A 17,352-nucleotide genomic window follows, 5' to 3' on the forward strand; every position below is an offset into this window, starting at 1 on the left:
AAATTAACATTAGTAATTCGCCACCTTCGAACACCGTGTCCGGGAAGCTTTCTAGACTCACCTGCTTGCCTGACTCTTTGCCTGCTCTACCACGCTTGCGCCCTCTATAATCCACACTACTACCTTAAGGGATTATCCGTTTTCATTACTCCGCATTACAGGCAGTGCCTGCAAATGGAGTAAACTCACCATTAACTAGACTTTGTACCTTGATCTATTATGCTTTTTTTTCTCTTCATGTTCGTTCTTAGCTGCACTCTCCTCAATTTCAATTAAACTGTTGATGTTAGACTGCTTGTTACTTTTCTAGAGGTGGAAAGGAGCAAAACAACGAAAATAATACTTTTTTTTTGACAGTTGAGAGCTGCTATTCATCACCTAGAGCGCTTGGCCAATGCTCCTTTTTATTACATATTTCCATTAAAAATATTCTGGTCATATAGAAGGCCATGCATTGATCTAGAGCGCTTGCGTGGTCCACTGCGCAGTAGGTCAGAGCCAGCTACCATAGACTTCTAGGATAGACATAGCTTGTCTCTAAGTATGTCTGGAGTGTGCTAACTCATTGTTTCTTGCTCGATTGGAAAAAAAATTTCCCTTGTTCTGGTGACTCGCGACCGTTTCTGGTGGTGCGAAAACACATCACTGACTCCACTGAGCAAGGATATATTTAACAGAGGCAATGATTTCTTAGGGGCACAAATTGGCTGACACATATTCCATTGAAAGAAAACGAGATAGGTTTGGGCCATCATCACTGTTTCCGTCATTTTCACGGTTATATTTGGTAGAAGTATCTGCATCACACCCGAAGTATTCTGTCGCTAGGCGCCGACCTGTTGGGGAGCAGACGGCACATGTCACCCGTTCATTGCTAGAGGTGTAGACACGCCGGCACAGGACGCGCCGCGTGCGGTGCCTACGGAGGAAAAGCAGTTGGACGTTCCACACCAGCTGCTTCTAAAGGCGAGCCATGCGCATGATAAACTGTGACAAAGCGCGGCAGGTGCACAGCAGAGTTACACAGTGACCGCTCAATCGTTGTGCGGTACACTGACGGGAGACTAGTGCGCCATCAATTTTTATTAATTCTGTAAATGTGTTACAGTTGCCTTTGTATATAGTATTCAATATTTTACCCCACTATCCTTTCTTGCCATCCCTTTTTTCCTCAGGTTACCTCTGTATATTCTACCCCATCCCTTGTATTTCCGCCATCAGTAGATGAGGTGCTGAAGTAAATAGACAGCAGTTGCGGGCCTGCACGCAACCTTTCCTAATCTCTTTGCTGTTTAATAAACCACAACATCAAGTCAAGAAGTATCTCTATTATACGTGTGTTTTTGCGAATACTTTCCTGTTATCACGTTAATGGTCCGTGGTGAACAGTTTGATGAGCGAAAATTTTATATCCGATAGAGAATAGCTGTCTAAACAGAAACCTATATTACCTTGTATAAAAACAAAGGGCGACCTTAAGAGATTTTCACAGCATTTAATAAATAAAGTAAATGAGTTATTCCGTTTCTAAAACCAATAATTACACGGATTTTCTTTATAGCACAAAATGCTCAGAACGTTCATGTTCTCCACTCACCCATTAAGTCTCATCTGCCGGTCACCCTTTTCTACGCAGGATTGGATGTCGTATACGAGAAGAACCTAGCACAATGCCATGCTGGAGGCATTAGCATACAAGGCGTGAAGTCCTTCATCACTCACCGACGTGCAGTGAATCAGGCTGCGGTGCTCAGCGAGTACCAATTTGTGCCATACGTTGATAAGGAGTCTACGCGAGAGGAAAGGGGAGCCAAAGTACGGGAATACGTTGATGTCTGTAATGGCGTCGCTCGCATGGTGCTGCAGTCAATAGGCGAGAACAAGCCAGATATACATGAAATATTGGAAGATTTCTGCGAGGCTCCCGAGCAAGTGGTCCTGCGATATCTTAGAAGTGTGGCCGCGGACCAAGGACTCTTGAGAGTTCTCGCTGCTGTTAAGAAGCAGGTGGACAACTCACCTTCGTCCTTAGTCACCGCTGTGCAAACGGTGACGACTGCCTGCAAGGAAGACCTGGAAAAGGACCGTCTTAACACAGCGCTCTTTGAAGAGGACCCATTGAGGCACCTCCTTGACGTCGTAGTAGAGAATACAAATGTAAAGAAGCTCCATGTCGTCGAAATAGCCGCTGTAGGAAGAGATAGCGTTCTGGCTCCTTTCGTGTCATCTGCCCTATTTTTTACTAACGTTGTGTTGAAGTCAGACTATACTCTGGCTCACCCGTCCCCGGATAAGCTCGCTGCAGCGCAAATTCCTGAAGGAGTAAAACTAGTCGCTTGGAACCCAGCCTCTCCTGCCAAGACCAAGTTGCCAGAAGCTGACTTGGTAGTCGCCTGGCTGCCCGTCCTTGCTCAGGGGACCATTGAACCTTTCATCGAGCTCTTGTCGACACTGTGCACAGAACACAGATTTGTGCTAGTGGCCTTTCGCACGAGCTTGACTCCAGCCGAGAAGTTCCTGTCAGCTGTAGCCGACACTCAATTCTCAGTTCACACCATTGAAGCTGTTGAGTCAATTTTAGGGTCAAGTGGTTTCAGCCTAGTTGCCCTGAAATCTGATAATCTTTCAGCACTGTTGCTTTTGAGGAAGAATGAATCTCGCTCTTATGAGGTCATACCGAAAACAGTTAAGGTTAAAAATACGCACTACGACTGGATCGAGACGCTGAAAGCCAAATCTCGTGACCACGAAAACAAGACGAATGGGCAGAGGCTGTGGCTGATCGCAGAGGATAGCTGCACAAGCGGTGTTGTTGGGCTGGCCAACTGTCTTCGCAGGGAAGCACCAGAAATCCCCATCAGGTACTGATTATGTGCATGTTGTAGTCCACGCTTCTTTGAGTTATGATTGCTAAGTCTGCGCCTGAATAAACTAATCAGCAATAGGACTAAACATCGCCTTATAATAGGGGAAAAAAGTACAGAGGTACCGGATATAGAAAGCGCAATGGAAAAAACCAAAATCAAACAAAATTTTGCATCTGCAGCATTATAGCATTACAAAGAGTTACACATAAGCTTAAGGAAAAATAGAGAAACAGTAAAAATGACTAGTAAACCTAAATATTTCGCACTTTTGCTGATATTCGATTGCCGTTTATTTGCGTACCGTTTGGCTTCACTTGCCCTAACTTCATATCAGCTTGTCAGCCGATAAGTGAAAGTTGGTTGTTATCTTTTAAACTGTATGATTTATTCTGGGGCTAAATGATAGAACTGTCTTAATTGTTGGCACCAAATAGCTAGAGATCCCATCTCCTGATTCAAAATAACAGATAACCTAAGCAGTCTCCATTCAGTATCACAGGCTGCGTATTACAAGCGATTCCTAAGAAAACGCCTAATACCCTTCTTTGACCCCGTGGCCGCTAATACTCGTTTTCGTTACTCGCCCACCACATGCGAAATGACCCAGTGGTGTAGGATGCAAGATGTGGGTGAAACGTGAATGAGACTACGCGGTAGAGTCAAACAAGAAAAGCAATGACTGTGGTTAGCAGCTTCCATTGCACATTACGGCACTTGGGACATTTAAACTGCCGCACATAAAATTTGCTACTCAGCATTGCGCATCTGGTAGAAGGCTGCCATATTATTGGAATGACTAACATAGTCAATAAAGTGTATTAAAGTCGGTTCCTTTTATAGCTGTACTCATCGCAAATTTGTTCCCCAAAATGAAAAATAGGGACCGAAATAGCATTTAGAGAGGCGCCAGCGTCGATCTGACGGTAGCGAGCTTTCTTTCTGCAATGAAACAAATTGCGGAAAATTACAGTCTGCTGTTTCACATTTTATAAAATAAATATTGGATCATTAAGCACAGGATTAGTTATAATTACCTAGTTCATACCTGTTTAATTTTTAAAGATGAAATGCCATATTCAATCATTACCCTTTGCAAGTGGACTGGACAACAAGATGAAGTCAGTAATGTATGAGGGCATGTGCGCATTAAATTACGCCGGTTCCAGCATTTGTAGAAGCCTATGCCCTCTGACTGACGCGCCGGCGCGGCGCGGTCACTGGACAGTCAACAAACCCACCCGATATCGTAGCATCAAAGGTGCATCATCAGCAGGAAGGTATCAAAACAACCTGACGAGAGATCTGTCTCAGCGTAGGAAGCGTCATAAGGAATGCGGTCTTCACTTTTCTGTTTTCCCACTACATTCCAGGTGCATGTTCAATGCCAGCTTGAAGTCTGGACAATCAATTGACTTACGTCCGAATAACTCGGCCTTAAACCACATAGTGGCTCAAGATCTTGTCATGAACGTCTATCGTGACGGAGAATGGGGCTCCTTTAGGCTCACTGGCACGATTTCGAGTGAGTATCAGTAATATTGTTTTTAATCTGCACCTAACGAGTAAATATTTAGGCAGTGAATACGTTACCGATAAAGAAATTAGCGGAATTATCCTATTCGGACCTACGAAAACAACGTATTTTCATGCACATGCATGATTCAACAATTGTGTTATATAACGAAGAAACAAAGACGCCAACATTAAAACAAATGCAATAAATAGTATGCACTTTTGAGAACTACACAGAAAGTGGCATTCTTTTGCGAAAAAAGCTGCTGAAATTATTTCAGGTGTGTTTGCGCTCTTCCCATAATCTTTTCCTTCTAGCAAGTGGGAGAGTGGTGGAGCAATGACATGTGGCTGGCTACACGCAACAGTTACGGCACCGCTTGAAGTGTTTTGTACCGTCCGGGAGCTCACAGAGCAGCCCTTGTATATATAGAAGCCACCTTCTAGTGTGCTCGGCCATAAAACCGCAGATGTGTTCGTGAGGCTTTCATGTCTTTTTTATTCTTACACCGACAAGACCTAAAGGTATGGATGTGGGATGTCGAGGCTATCTACTTATTCATATTCTTCATATGCTCCCAGCCACATCAAGATAACATGCACAACTTGCCTACCTGCCAGCACGTGCGGTGTAGTCTTCAGTCAGGCATATATTTCCAAATGATCATGTATATAGGCCAATATAACTTAGGCTTAGAGCGTCAACCTGCCCGAAATCCACTGCGGCTGTTCATCGCTGCGGTTCAGCCAGGGTCAAGAAAAATTCCTGCGAAAGGAGAAATGAAGCACTGCCGACGTGATGTAGGCAAATATCCGGACTGAAAAGTTAAGTACACGAGGATGATTAACGCAGCAGGATGAGTAAAACTTGAAGAAATTCCCTGCTGACCCAACTGCAGCAGCCGCATGTTGTCTCAAACGCGTCGTAAAGATTATTCTCATAAAGTTTCCTTCATCCTGCAATCGCTGTGATTCCCTAATGGAATGGATTTCAGTAATGGAAGACACATGGCTGTCGGCGGTGGTTGGCATGCACTATATTCGTAGTAACGTAACAACAGTATTCTAAGAAGACTATTATTTCTTCTCATATGAGTACAAACATCACAAATGTACCGTCAGCCAGCACAGGTGGTGTATTAAACGCAAGCATCGACTACACTGCTTAGGACCCCCGCGTTAAGGCAGTGGCTGTTGCCCAGACTACCGAAAAGGGCTGCCGTCTAACCCCAGGGATGGAAGTTTTCTTATTTTAATCCATCACGCTCCTGCTCATTGGAAGCGCTGGGATCGAGACTAGCCGAAGCTCGGGTGGTAAACGCCGCCATTGATCCCGGTAGCTTCTTATTATGCGTCTTTCCTGCATCTCTCTCAGGACTTTGTGTTTTGCTCGTTATTTCCATAGACAGCTGTTCGTTTATCCTACTTATTTCTCACTCCTAGGATGCTGATACATGGCTTTCTACGAGTCATAAGGTGGCCGCGTTTAGGCTAACCTACTGCCTGACACCGAGAGCTGTGAGCACACCAAAGACGCTGATGCAAAGCACTCCGCTTTTGTCTACTCTAGGAGGCAGTTTCGGAGTTAACCTACTGCCCCTAAAAAAAGTGCTATCCACGTCTGTCACAAGGCATGCGTAATACATGGAGGTGGGTTCTCTCGAACCTGTGCCATCTCGAACCTATGCCATCAAGCGCCAAGTATTGAGGGTATCGCTAGCCCTGTCATTTCTTTCCCCCTGTCAATGAAGGCTTGCGAGCATTCGCTCTTGCTGAAACACACTGTTTATCTCTGTGCTTGAATGGGATGTTTTCCACAGATTTACGTACATGGTAACCGCACTCTCTCATTACAATGTCATTAGATTCACCCAGGCTAATCGCTGAAATAATGGCCCCTATAATATAAACCGAAAAAGAAGTGCACAAATGATGCTTCTAGAGTTTGAAATCCCACTTTTTTATCTGAAATTGTGACTTACCACTTACTAATTAAATTAACAGCATAATTATGGCGCAGAAAAGCATAAAAACTGTTTTGCACCCTGCGTAGAACTGGAAACTTCATTTACATGAGTGGTCTAACTAGTTTCAAGAAATACACTATAGCCATTCCTTAACCGCGTTTCCTGATTGTCCAATGGTAATCATGCGGCTGGCTTTTCTTTTTTGTTCCCGCGTTCTGTAGATCGGATCCCCAAAAGGCCAACGCAATTCGCCTTCCTCAACATTGGAACTCTAGGGGACCTGTCCAGCCTGCAGTGGTACGAGTCGCCCCTGCAATATGCCTCCCCATGCAGTGCCGAAAGAAAGAACATGTGCAGCGTATATTACGCTCCATTGAATTTTCGTGACGTCATGCTCGCCACAGGAAAGCTTCCTTACGATGCTTTACCGGGTAAGCGTTTCACGTAGGAAGAAATCAGTTTATTGAAACTGTTACCACAATGAAAAGTAGTTGTCTTCCTGATGAGAAGGCGAAGGGTAACGTCCTTTTCCTTCGTCAATGCGTAAAAGCCACAGCCTTCTAAAAATGCTCCAAAAAGCTCTCGTTTCTCCATCAGTTAGGCATGTCTTCTCAGCGTAGCTTCAAAACGAAGATCGGTGCATTAACAAAATGGTTGCAATCTTGGCGACTACCACAACTGAAACATAAATTTAACTCTGTAGTAGGAATGAATTATTTGCAAAAACTCAAAGTACTGAGGGTGACTGCTACCTTCAATATACTAACTAGTTTTAGTAAATAATCAGGCATTCTGTGCCATAGAAAGGTTTTTAGTTTAGAAACGTCCCGAAGTTTACAGCCTGGCTCGGCGCGTTCTTCACGGGTGACAGGGACCAATCTGGGTGCCAGCTTTATGCACGTGCTGAGGAGGAGAGGATTGCTTGAGAACGGAGTGGGGAGTTGGAAAGCCTGGGAAACAGACTATGTAATCTGTGGACGGTGCTGGATTCTGAAGATTATGCGGCGATGGCTACAAATGCCTGTTCTTCTAATGCTTTTCGTTTGCGCCACATGCGGCGCGAAGTCTTTGCGTATAGAGAGGGCGGAGGTTTCTCTGTGAGCGGTTATTTTTCGGAGCATTTTCATTATGCAAAGTCGCGAGTAGCAGTGTTTCCCGGCAGTGTTTTTCGGTCTACATTAGTGGAAACTGCAAGCTTTACGCGGCCTTTTCTGATCAGGAACACCATGCCAAAGGGGACAAGGCATTCGTCGGGATCAAGGCTCACCGGAGATACCAGTTTGATGAAATGCTTGTTGTGACGGGCATGGGTCGCTGTTTTTTTTTTGTGATCATGATATGAACTTGGGAAGTAATTCCAATAACCATCGAAGGGAGACGCACCTCATGTCGACAATTGGGTGGAAAGGGATCCTAAGTTTGGATACGTTGTACAAGTCGTAGAACGCTTGAGCAGAATCGTACTTTGGTACCTGTCAACTGCACGTACAGCTTTGCGTCATTTTTTTCAGGAAATCTTTCACGTCGGGACGTTTTCTAAATTATACTGTTTTAGTTAGAGAAAAAATCCCACAATTTATTATACGTCCTTCCTAAAGTGACAGGCAAAGTGACAGGCAATGTAATACCCTCTTCTGGAGGGCCTTTAGGGGTAACTTGAATAAAAAAATAAAAAAATAAAGTGTGCACCTTACAGACTAACTAGTGCAGGGCTCGCAAAGAGAGCTCCATAAAAATCATTTTCAGCTTGTCTTGTGAGCACTGCATTTTTGGTTCTCGCAGCACTGCAGGCAGCAGCAGATAAACACGGTCTATGGTTTGTGGGGGTTTAACGTTCAAAACGACTCAGGAAATGAGGGACGCCGTAGTGAAGGGCTCCGGAAATTTCGACCACCTTGGCTTCTTTCCTAGTATTTCTAGAATTTCCTCTAAAATTTCCCCTCCATCGAAATTCGACCGCCGAGGCCGGGATCGAACCCGCGTTTTTTGGGCCAGCAGCTGAGCGCCACAACCACTCAGCCATCACGGCGGCTCTCGCTGATGTGTATGAAATACGCCACGTCCTGACCAACAAAGGACCAAGGGGACTAAATTCAATGCTTTGTGTTGTAAAAAAGCTACAGTGAGCGTTTTTTGGCTTCCGTAATGCTGCTTTCATGAGATCAAAAGCTAAATTGTAAACATCTTTTTTTACCGCCTTCTCACTGAACGTGAGGAAGTCTAACAGCACGCACTCCCACAAATATGCACGTGCGCATGCTGTTTGGGCGTGCTTGGAATGTCGGCGGCTGTTACATGAACTGAAAAAATTGAAAATATCCAGCCTTGCACTAAACTTCGCTTGAGCATGGCATGGGGTTTTACTCTGAAAGAATGACATCACTCTTAGCTATTTACTACAACAGTTCCTTCGAAATGTAGAAAAATGGTGTATTACACTCATGACAAGAGTGCTATAAAATGGATCCCGAGAAAAAATATACCAAATGCAGCAAAATTGGGGAAAAGACCAACCTTGTTAAATACCCTAATGTCGGCTTGTTCTACGAAGGCTTAGTAATGCCGCACAGCTTTGTAGTGTTTATCTGTTCATGGTCAATACCGCCTCGATGCAGCTTTAACACTCTGCTTGTCAGTCGGGATACGTCCAGATTGATCTCTAATAATCGCACCCGCGCGGAACCGATTCTCTGCTGTTCGAGGCTGTTGTGGTTACCTTTCACGCTGTATCTTGTGCTCTCAGCTTCAAATTGGCCACGCCCGAGATCAGCGGGCATTCTTTTGTTCGACATCCACCGCGCACGCTTGTTGCTATCGCCGCCGCCACCGATTTCAATGTATTGTGGGCTCACGTGAGCCCAGTAAAATGTTCCGTAGTAGAACTTTTTGTCGGGTTAGTTGGCGTATTGTTTTGAATAAATGTCGTGTGCTAAAAAAGAATAAGACAGGAAACACACAACAGGACAGAAGCTCCCGTGTCCTGTTGTGTGTTTTTTTCCTTTTTTTGTCTTCTTGTGGTCGACAATTTTCATAAAGACCTCATTCCAGTGCCGCAACAATCGCCTCCTCTATCGTCTACGAGGTGGTCAACTCTACGTAATTTGAAGAAGCGGTGAATGTTTATTCGGTGTCACAACTTTTATTAGCGTACGTAAGACCATATACTGGCATCAAAATGCGGTGGAATTCTTTTCATGGAGCTAAACACGACGGAAATTTACTGCGCAAATAAAGACGATGACCCAAGGAATACCCATGGAACACACGAGCACTGACTTGAAACAGTTTATTTCGAACCTCGGACCAGTATGTAACGCTAAACAAAAGGGCAATTATCACACACCCGCAGTAGGTGACACATTCATATGTTGGCGCAAGTATAACAGCTCCTTACTAGTGAGAGCAATAGATGGCTTGGCCACGCAGGACCCACCCGACCGGTCTATCATTTCGGCCTCTATGATCTCTCGAGTCGGTTTGGAACGGTTTTGGGGATAACGAAGCAATCTTGTTAAGCGGGCTGACACACGAGCTCTTCATCTAAATCACTATCATTTTCACCTTCACCGTTTTTTTACATTTCCTACAGTGTGCGTTCAGATATCATCCTCGTCGTTCAGACACATTATTACAGTGTTCTCGGAGGCAGTTATTCAAACACCTACCGATTGTTCTACGTAGCTCTTCCCACATTTTAAAGGGAGGCTGTAGACAATGGAATGCGCAAATTCTACAAACTTTGTTCGGTACTTTGTGCACCGCTCTGCACAATACTGAAGTTAGAAAAAGTTTGTAAGAGTATCGATTGAAGTCGCCGTGATTTTCTTGAGGTCTTTTTTAGCGTCGAAACACATAAGGTTAACACCCACTTCACGGCAATTGTCTCAGAAAACGGCACTTGGCAAAAGTTCGTTGTCATTTTTCTTCAGAAAAAGTTCGACCTGTCACGCATCAGAACCTTTACAAGACATAAACTCTGACACCGTCTTGAATTACCTCGAGCGTTCACCTCATAGGAGCCTCAGAGCGTTCTCTGTAGACATTGAGGATCTTTCTATTCGTTGCCACAGTCAGGCTTGCTCACGTGTATCTAGGACAGTATTGATATATTCGGAATTGTAGCTTTTATGAATGAGACTGTAATGTCAAGCGGTGTCTTCTTAGAACTTAGGTTTTATCTTCGATCAACTTTTATCCACTGGGAAGGGCAGACATATCTGCAGAAGGAGGGAATTTGTATCGGCTCCTGTATTGCCCCTGTTCTTAGTGATTTATTTTTAGTTCATCTTCACAGAGCCCTTTGTAGCTGCCTACCAAATTTTAAATTATCCAAGATTTTTAGGTATGTTGATTTTGTAATATTCCTTGACTGCAGTTCGGACTCTTTCGAAGTACTAGCTACTAACACGCTGGCCTTCTTACGTGTAGGCTTGTCGCCTCTAGAATTAACGCATGAGATGCGTTCTGACGACAGTATTCGATTTCAGGATATCGGGCTTTCATTTCGTAACGCACAGATCTACTTAAAGTACGAGCCATGCGCTAACAAACCACTGGTTCCATTCGGCTCCGCGCATTACAAATTGGTGAAGAGGGGCATTGTAGGGTTATGCTTGAAAATGAGCTTTGTAAATCTGGTCCTGAGCTAATGGTTGCTAGCTTCAGTGACCAGATCCTTCTTCTTAGAGCGCGGGGTATCCTACTCACGTTTTGATCAGTGCCGCGGAAACCCTCTTAAGCGCCTGTACTCAAAAGAGACTCGTACGTGACTACCGCCTTCAATGAAACGGATTGCTGTGATCCCGTACATTCATGGCCTGTCTCGTAGCTTAAAAAAGATCATCGAACGGGGGAACATAAAAGTTGTTTTCTCTGCCCCCGATAAGCAGCACAAATTGTGCAGACCGTTCAGGTTCAGTGATTCAAATAATCCGAACTGCAAGAAGAAGCACCGAACAAAGTTCGTAGAATGTACGCATTTCATTGTCTACAACCTCTCTGAAATGTGGGAAGAGGTATGTAGGATAAAGCGGTATATGTTTGAAGGACCGCCTCCGTGAACATTGTAATAATGTGTCTGAACGGCGAGGAGAGTTTCTGGACGCACACTGTAGGAAAAGTAAGAAAAACGGTGAAGGTGAAAATGACAGCGATTCAGATGAAGAGTTCGTGTCTCAGCCCGCTTAACAAGATTGCTCTGTTATCGCGAAAAACCGCTCCCAACTGACTCGAGAGGTCATAGAGGCTGAAATGATAGACCGGTTGGGTGAGTCCTGCGTGGGCAAGCCATCTATTGATCTTACTTGCAGAGTTGTTATTCTTTCGCGAACATACGAATGTGTCACCTACTGCGCATGTGTGATAATTTCCTGTTTTTTTTCAGCTGTATGTACAGGTTCGAGATTCGAAGTAAACAGTTGCAAGTCAGCGCTTGTGTAGTCCATGTGTCTTCCTTGTGTCCGCGTATTTATTTGCGCTGTACATTTCCATCATTAATCACCAGCATGCCCAGACTGCCACCTTAGTGAGCTAAACACAGATAGTCTGTGTTCTCCTTTTTATGCATGCATCCAAAGTATTCTATTATCAAGAGCTATGTGTATCAATGCCGAAAACAGAAGGCGAGGTAAATATTTTTTATTTTTGTGCAGTAAATGTCGCCACATCTGACTGCCTCCTGGGGCTAGAGTTCTCGGGTCGCGACCGCTCAGGATGCCGTGTCATGGGACTGGTACCCAATCAGGGCATAGCGACTGTAGTGGTCAACACCGGTCTCCAATGGGAGGTACCCGATACCTGGAGCCTGGAGGAAGCGTCCACAGTGCCAATGGCATACGCAACCGCCTACTATGCACTGCTTGTGCGAGGGAACATGCGACCGGGAGAGTCGCTGCTTATACATTCTGGGAGCGGAGGCGTTGGACAGGCAGCAATCTCTGTGGCCCTCTCCATGGGATGCACTGTCTTCACCACTGTCGGTGGGTACGACTGCTTCGCCGGTGAATCCTACGCTGAATATAGTATATCTGCAAGGTGAAACAACAAAATGAAAGAGAGACTACTCTTTTCGTAACCAGAAAATTTTCCCGTTAATTTTTTGAAAACTGCAAGTTTGACACCTACTGCGGCTTTGCTTCAGCACCCCGCCCTGCAATGATAACCAAAGTGCTGTGCACTAAGTTAGAGAGCAGCGTATAGCGAATCTTCTCCGGTGTCACCTTTGCTCTGGCCGTCTTTTTGCAAAATAAGAAACGCTGAATTTTACGATTAATTCTTCGTATACAAGCCAGGCCTCTTGCATTTTTTTTCACTGCTATGCTTGACCTACAGCCTTCCCTTAATTATTTAACTTACGAAAGGTCAGAACTTAACGCCACTGATATCAGACCTATTTATTAACTGAAATCTGTTTTCTGCATACTCTAATAGTTGCCAAAATTGTGTTCTTTGTGTTGGACATTTTTTTTCATAAAAAGGTTATTCCAGTGCCGCATAAATCGCCTGCAATCGCCTTCAAATGTTAGGGAAGAATTTACGCATTGAGGACACCGCTGAAATAAAATATTGAAGAACTTCTTGTGAAGCCTCTTCTTCGAAAGAGACTACACATACTTGAAGGTTAACTCTTGAAGGTTAGCGAAAAGCTTCCTCTTCCACTTGGAAAAAGGCTGTCTGCCCTATGCGTAATTCAGCGGTTTACTCAGACGCACCTTCCGACGCAAACTGCGTAACTCTCATTGACTGCAGCTGAATGTTTTCCAGTGTCTTTTGCGTCCTAGCATTTTATGTCAACGTCTACAGTTGAAACATTGCGACTTTAGGACGTAGCTTAAGTGTGCTCGTGTCTGAAGAAGTTAGTCACTCTCTTTCGGTAAAGTGGAATGCCAACCTTTTTGGTATCCGCCCAAAGCAAGCCTGGCTCTTTCGGCCGCTTATAAAGCTATGTGTTTTCTGACAGAGGAGAGATTTATGCTTTCGTTCATGTTCATACCTGTGTCCCTGCGCAATCAGCCGCGAGGCGAAAAAATTTACCAGCCAGTCAGTATTTAACATTGCGGACGCTTTGGTAGCATGACTCAATTCTTACAGCGAAGAAGTCACGGGATCACTCTTCACTATGTCAATGAGTGCACTGGTTGAAGGTTGAAGAAATACCATACTCTCATAGATCGTTGCTTTCGTGTGCAACTTTGTCGTTGCAAACCCCTTCATTTAGATGTGCGCAGGGTGCATGTGTTTTCAGAAGCATGCATGTGTAAGGGACTGCTGCTATACCTAGAGATGATCTTTGAACGAATGCTTTATGCCGTTCGGTGAATCAATCAATTATTTTTTCGAGCCTCGCCATCCTCAACGCTTGCGGAATCGTACTATTGATTTAGGTGTGGAACGGGATGCTCGGAAGCGCTGGCGTAATCTCAGACTTTTCTTTATTGCGCTCTTTTGAGAGCGGCTAAGTGAATGCAGACAATATTTATTTCAAATCTGTCGCTTATCTAGCACAGTTATGTCGCTAGCTTGAAAGCAATTTTGCTGAAATTCTCACACTTCGTCAGTATCAACTGAGATTATCGAGCATTGTGGGGCACTGGCGAACACGTACTGAAGAAAGGTTAGCGACAGACGACGAAACAATGCACTGCCTAGTGCGTGTTCGTCGCGTGTGCGCTCATTGGTCTCTTTGGTCGCATTTCCGAGAAAGTCGAACTAACGAGATTTCATGTAAAAGCATGATATAGTGTAAGACCTTAATTACGTCCACTTGCAGTAATATCACATGATATCCTGCTCAGCAGTAGATATGATTACCGCGTGTGGGCTCGAAAGTTAGGTTTCTTACCACTGACAATGTTTGGCATGGTATCGTATAATCCGGATGATTACGAGATCATGCAGGCCATATGGACTCCAAGGAAGGAGCTTTCTTAGAGGCTTAGAGCTACATTGTCAGTTTCGGCTATCGAGCCTCTGAAAGCGACAATGAGTTGACCGGGAGGTGTTTTATTGGGCAGCTAGCCACCATACATAACTCCTACTTCTAAACCACTTCTGAATATCGCAAGTGTTCCAAACTTTTATCACAATATCGTGCTCGTTGTTTCTGCTGCAGAGCTTCGAAGCCAGGACGTCAACTTTCGCAGATATGAATGTTACGTGTAAGGACGTTATGTGAAATGGTATATCTTTTTTGTTTTGTATATGTCGGCAGGATCCCAAGAAAAGCGAGAGTTCTTGATGCGCCGCTTCCCACAACTGAAGGAAAGAAACTTCGCCAACTCGCGCGACCTTTCGTTCGAACGCCACGTACTCAAGGAAACGAGAGGCAGAGGTAAGTAAACTTTTGCCATGAAAGTGCGGCGCAATCTGGCTGTTGACTCTGTTGACGCTGTTGACTTACTGTGCTCCAAGGGAGGACAAATGAGGCTATTCAAAAAGTTATCGCTTCTACCTGCCTTAGCGAAGTCCTTCAGATTTCTTCGTCGGACTTCTTTTTCTGTGCGTCGGTAACAGCAGTTCGCAGTCTATCGATGCCTGCGCTTAATAATACGCCTCAGTTTAGCCTCACGAAATCTCCTTCCCTCTGCGCGGAGAGGGACGGTGTAGAGAGGATGCTTTTTTTACGTGGTCATCATTACCATGCTCCTGATGGCCCGCATCGTCATCCGCATCGACGTCCATCAAACTCTACTCATGCTCCGACGCGTCAATAGAAGCCCAGCCGTTTGGCCGAACATTCAGCCTGGTAGCTTACATCGCTCAACCGGTACATATTGAATCGGTCCCACGTGACCACTTTTATTTCGCAAAGTTATGCAGGTTATTTGACCTACGTGACGCACCCCCACCTTGTCAGCGCCTATTCTCCTCAGTATGAATGACTACAACGTTGTTTTGGCGAGGAAGGAACGCCTCCGGCGCTGCACACGTGCTGAAATTGCTCCGTGCGCTGCACCCTACAGCACTGTTGTTCCCACATAGAGTATGTTGAGTTGGAAGGGTCCTGAGGAGGATGCGGGTCGGGGTTGCGCTGACTACGGCCGTTAGTCAGAATTTATCTCTGTTTCGGGGCTTGTTTCCCAGCCCCGGTTGTCATGAAGCCTTGTCCGGGGAAGTCCAAGTGGACAGTCCTTACCTGCAGTGGCAATCTTGTGGCCTCATGCGCAGCAATAAAACCGGCGAAAATATGGCACCTGGCAGCAGCGAGTTTCTCGCCGCACAGTGCTGCGGCCTGGGCTCCTTCGACACAGGGACCGCATGAGAGATTTTCTTTGTAACTTTCTTAGATGTATAAATCGAATTTACTTCATATAATCATTTCCTTCAATGCCTCGAGGCAATAAATGTAGCTTCGAAAACAAGGCGAAGATCGGCTCTTGAGTCAGGCTCCAGGCGCTGCGAGGCGCACCTGATGAGATGCTGACGCTATGTAAGCGGACAACTTCGTATGGTAAGAAGTCGCAAGAATGCCTCACTGACCTCTACTGCAGCTAAATGCAAGAGCAAAACAAAAAAAAGCTTCTGGTTGCTTAGCTTTGGTTAACCCTGGTCGAAAGCAAAAATCTGGATCTCCCTGGCTACGTTTGTAGTCGAGCGTCTGGCCGTTTCCATTGATAGCCATAGTGAAACACACAGTAGAAGACATTTTTTTATTTGTTAAACATCTTGCTTTCTTCGACACAACATTAACGGCGCACACACAAGACAGTATATATTTATTATAGCTTCGGTGATATTTACAACTGCATTATTGCTCGTTGAATGCGGAGATATGGAACCAAATCCGGTTCCAAACGACGCGCAAACCTTGCAGATCATTTCAGAAAGCCAAACTGAAAGAAAAAGTTCTGGTTTTGGGGGAAAGGAAATTGCAGAATTTGAGACGTACATCATTTCCTGCTCTTAAAAGCAACCTTCATTTTCCTTCAATACGTCAACACGTCAATACGTCGATCACTACCTCCTGCCTAAAAACATGCATCAGCGTCACCTAATACACAAACTCACCAACTGGGATGCGGTCCGCGCCGCACGGGCGGGCCTTCCTGACGCTCCCATTTTAGACTTCGGCCAGTGGGTGGCATCACTCATGAACGATGTTTCCGCACATACTCAAACCCTTGCCACAACACCACATACGCCCACCCTCGGCACTCGCCTGGCCCACCTATGGGAGGCCCACCATAGCATCCTAGAGCGCTTGAAAGAGAAAAAGCTCAATCGAACCCTTAAAAAGCGGCTGGCCGCATTGTAAACACAAATTACTGAGCACTCTGAGGATCTCTGGCGATCCAACCGGGGACAGATTTGCGATAGTATGACTGGCAATCCGTCCTCCAAACGCAGCTTGCAACTCCTACGTCACTTAATTGACCGCACGCAAACCACACACCGCCATTTCGCACGACTTATACACAAGACCGACCTTTTTTCCGACGCACTTATCGACATACTTAAGAACACACCCAACTCCCGGTACATTAAACCTAATGCCAATCTCTGCTCAGAGATTATAGACGCAGAAGTCAGAACGGCCCTCTTTACTCCTCGCTAAAACTCCACCCCAGGAGTTGACCGTATCTTCATCATCATCATCATCATCATCATCATTTATTGTCCCTTAAAGGCCCCTGTCGGGGTATTACATAAGGGGGGAGCGTATACAAGGTTGATGTGGAAAAACAAAGGTCACAAAAATATAACAATGCAATATAGGAACATAAAGAGAAGCAAGGAACGCGAATAGTTAGAACGGTGCATGTAAAAAATGCCTTTAGGCCACAAGCACCACACACGTCGGCGAGAGGTTAGGAAAAAAAAAAAAACATGTCAACCCAGGTGATCTAACAACATCGCCTTAAACCTTGTCGCATCGTGCACATTTGTTAGTGAGTCGGGCAGAAGGTTCCATTCTTCAATTGCGGTCGGAAAGAAGGACTTGTTGAAAGCATTGGTGGAGCCATGAAGTCGTTGGACGCTATTTGAATTAAAAAGGCGGCGCGATGTAC

General features: G+C 45.1%; 1 protein-coding gene across 1 annotated transcript in view; it reads left to right on the forward strand.

Moving 5' to 3' along the window:
- Window positions 1-17,352, forward strand: part of LOC144119314 (fatty acid synthase-like) — a 120,867-nt gene that overhangs the window by 61,855 nt on the left and 41,660 nt on the right. The window contains exons 16-20 of the mRNA XM_077651975.1: window positions 1,637-2,861; window positions 4,238-4,389; window positions 6,568-6,777; window positions 11,998-12,324; window positions 14,556-14,675. Of these exons, the coding sequence (XP_077508101.1) occupies window positions 1,637-2,861; window positions 4,238-4,389; window positions 6,568-6,777; window positions 11,998-12,324; window positions 14,556-14,675 (2,034 nt within the window). The remainder of the gene's footprint in view (window positions 1-1,636; window positions 2,862-4,237; window positions 4,390-6,567; window positions 6,778-11,997; window positions 12,325-14,555; window positions 14,676-17,352) is intronic.

This window comes from Amblyomma americanum, chromosome 2 (genome assembly GCF_052857255.1).
Source record: "Amblyomma americanum isolate KBUSLIRL-KWMA chromosome 2, ASM5285725v1, whole genome shotgun sequence".
Lineage (NCBI taxonomy): Eukaryota > Metazoa > Arthropoda > Arachnida > Ixodida > Ixodidae > Amblyomma > Amblyomma americanum.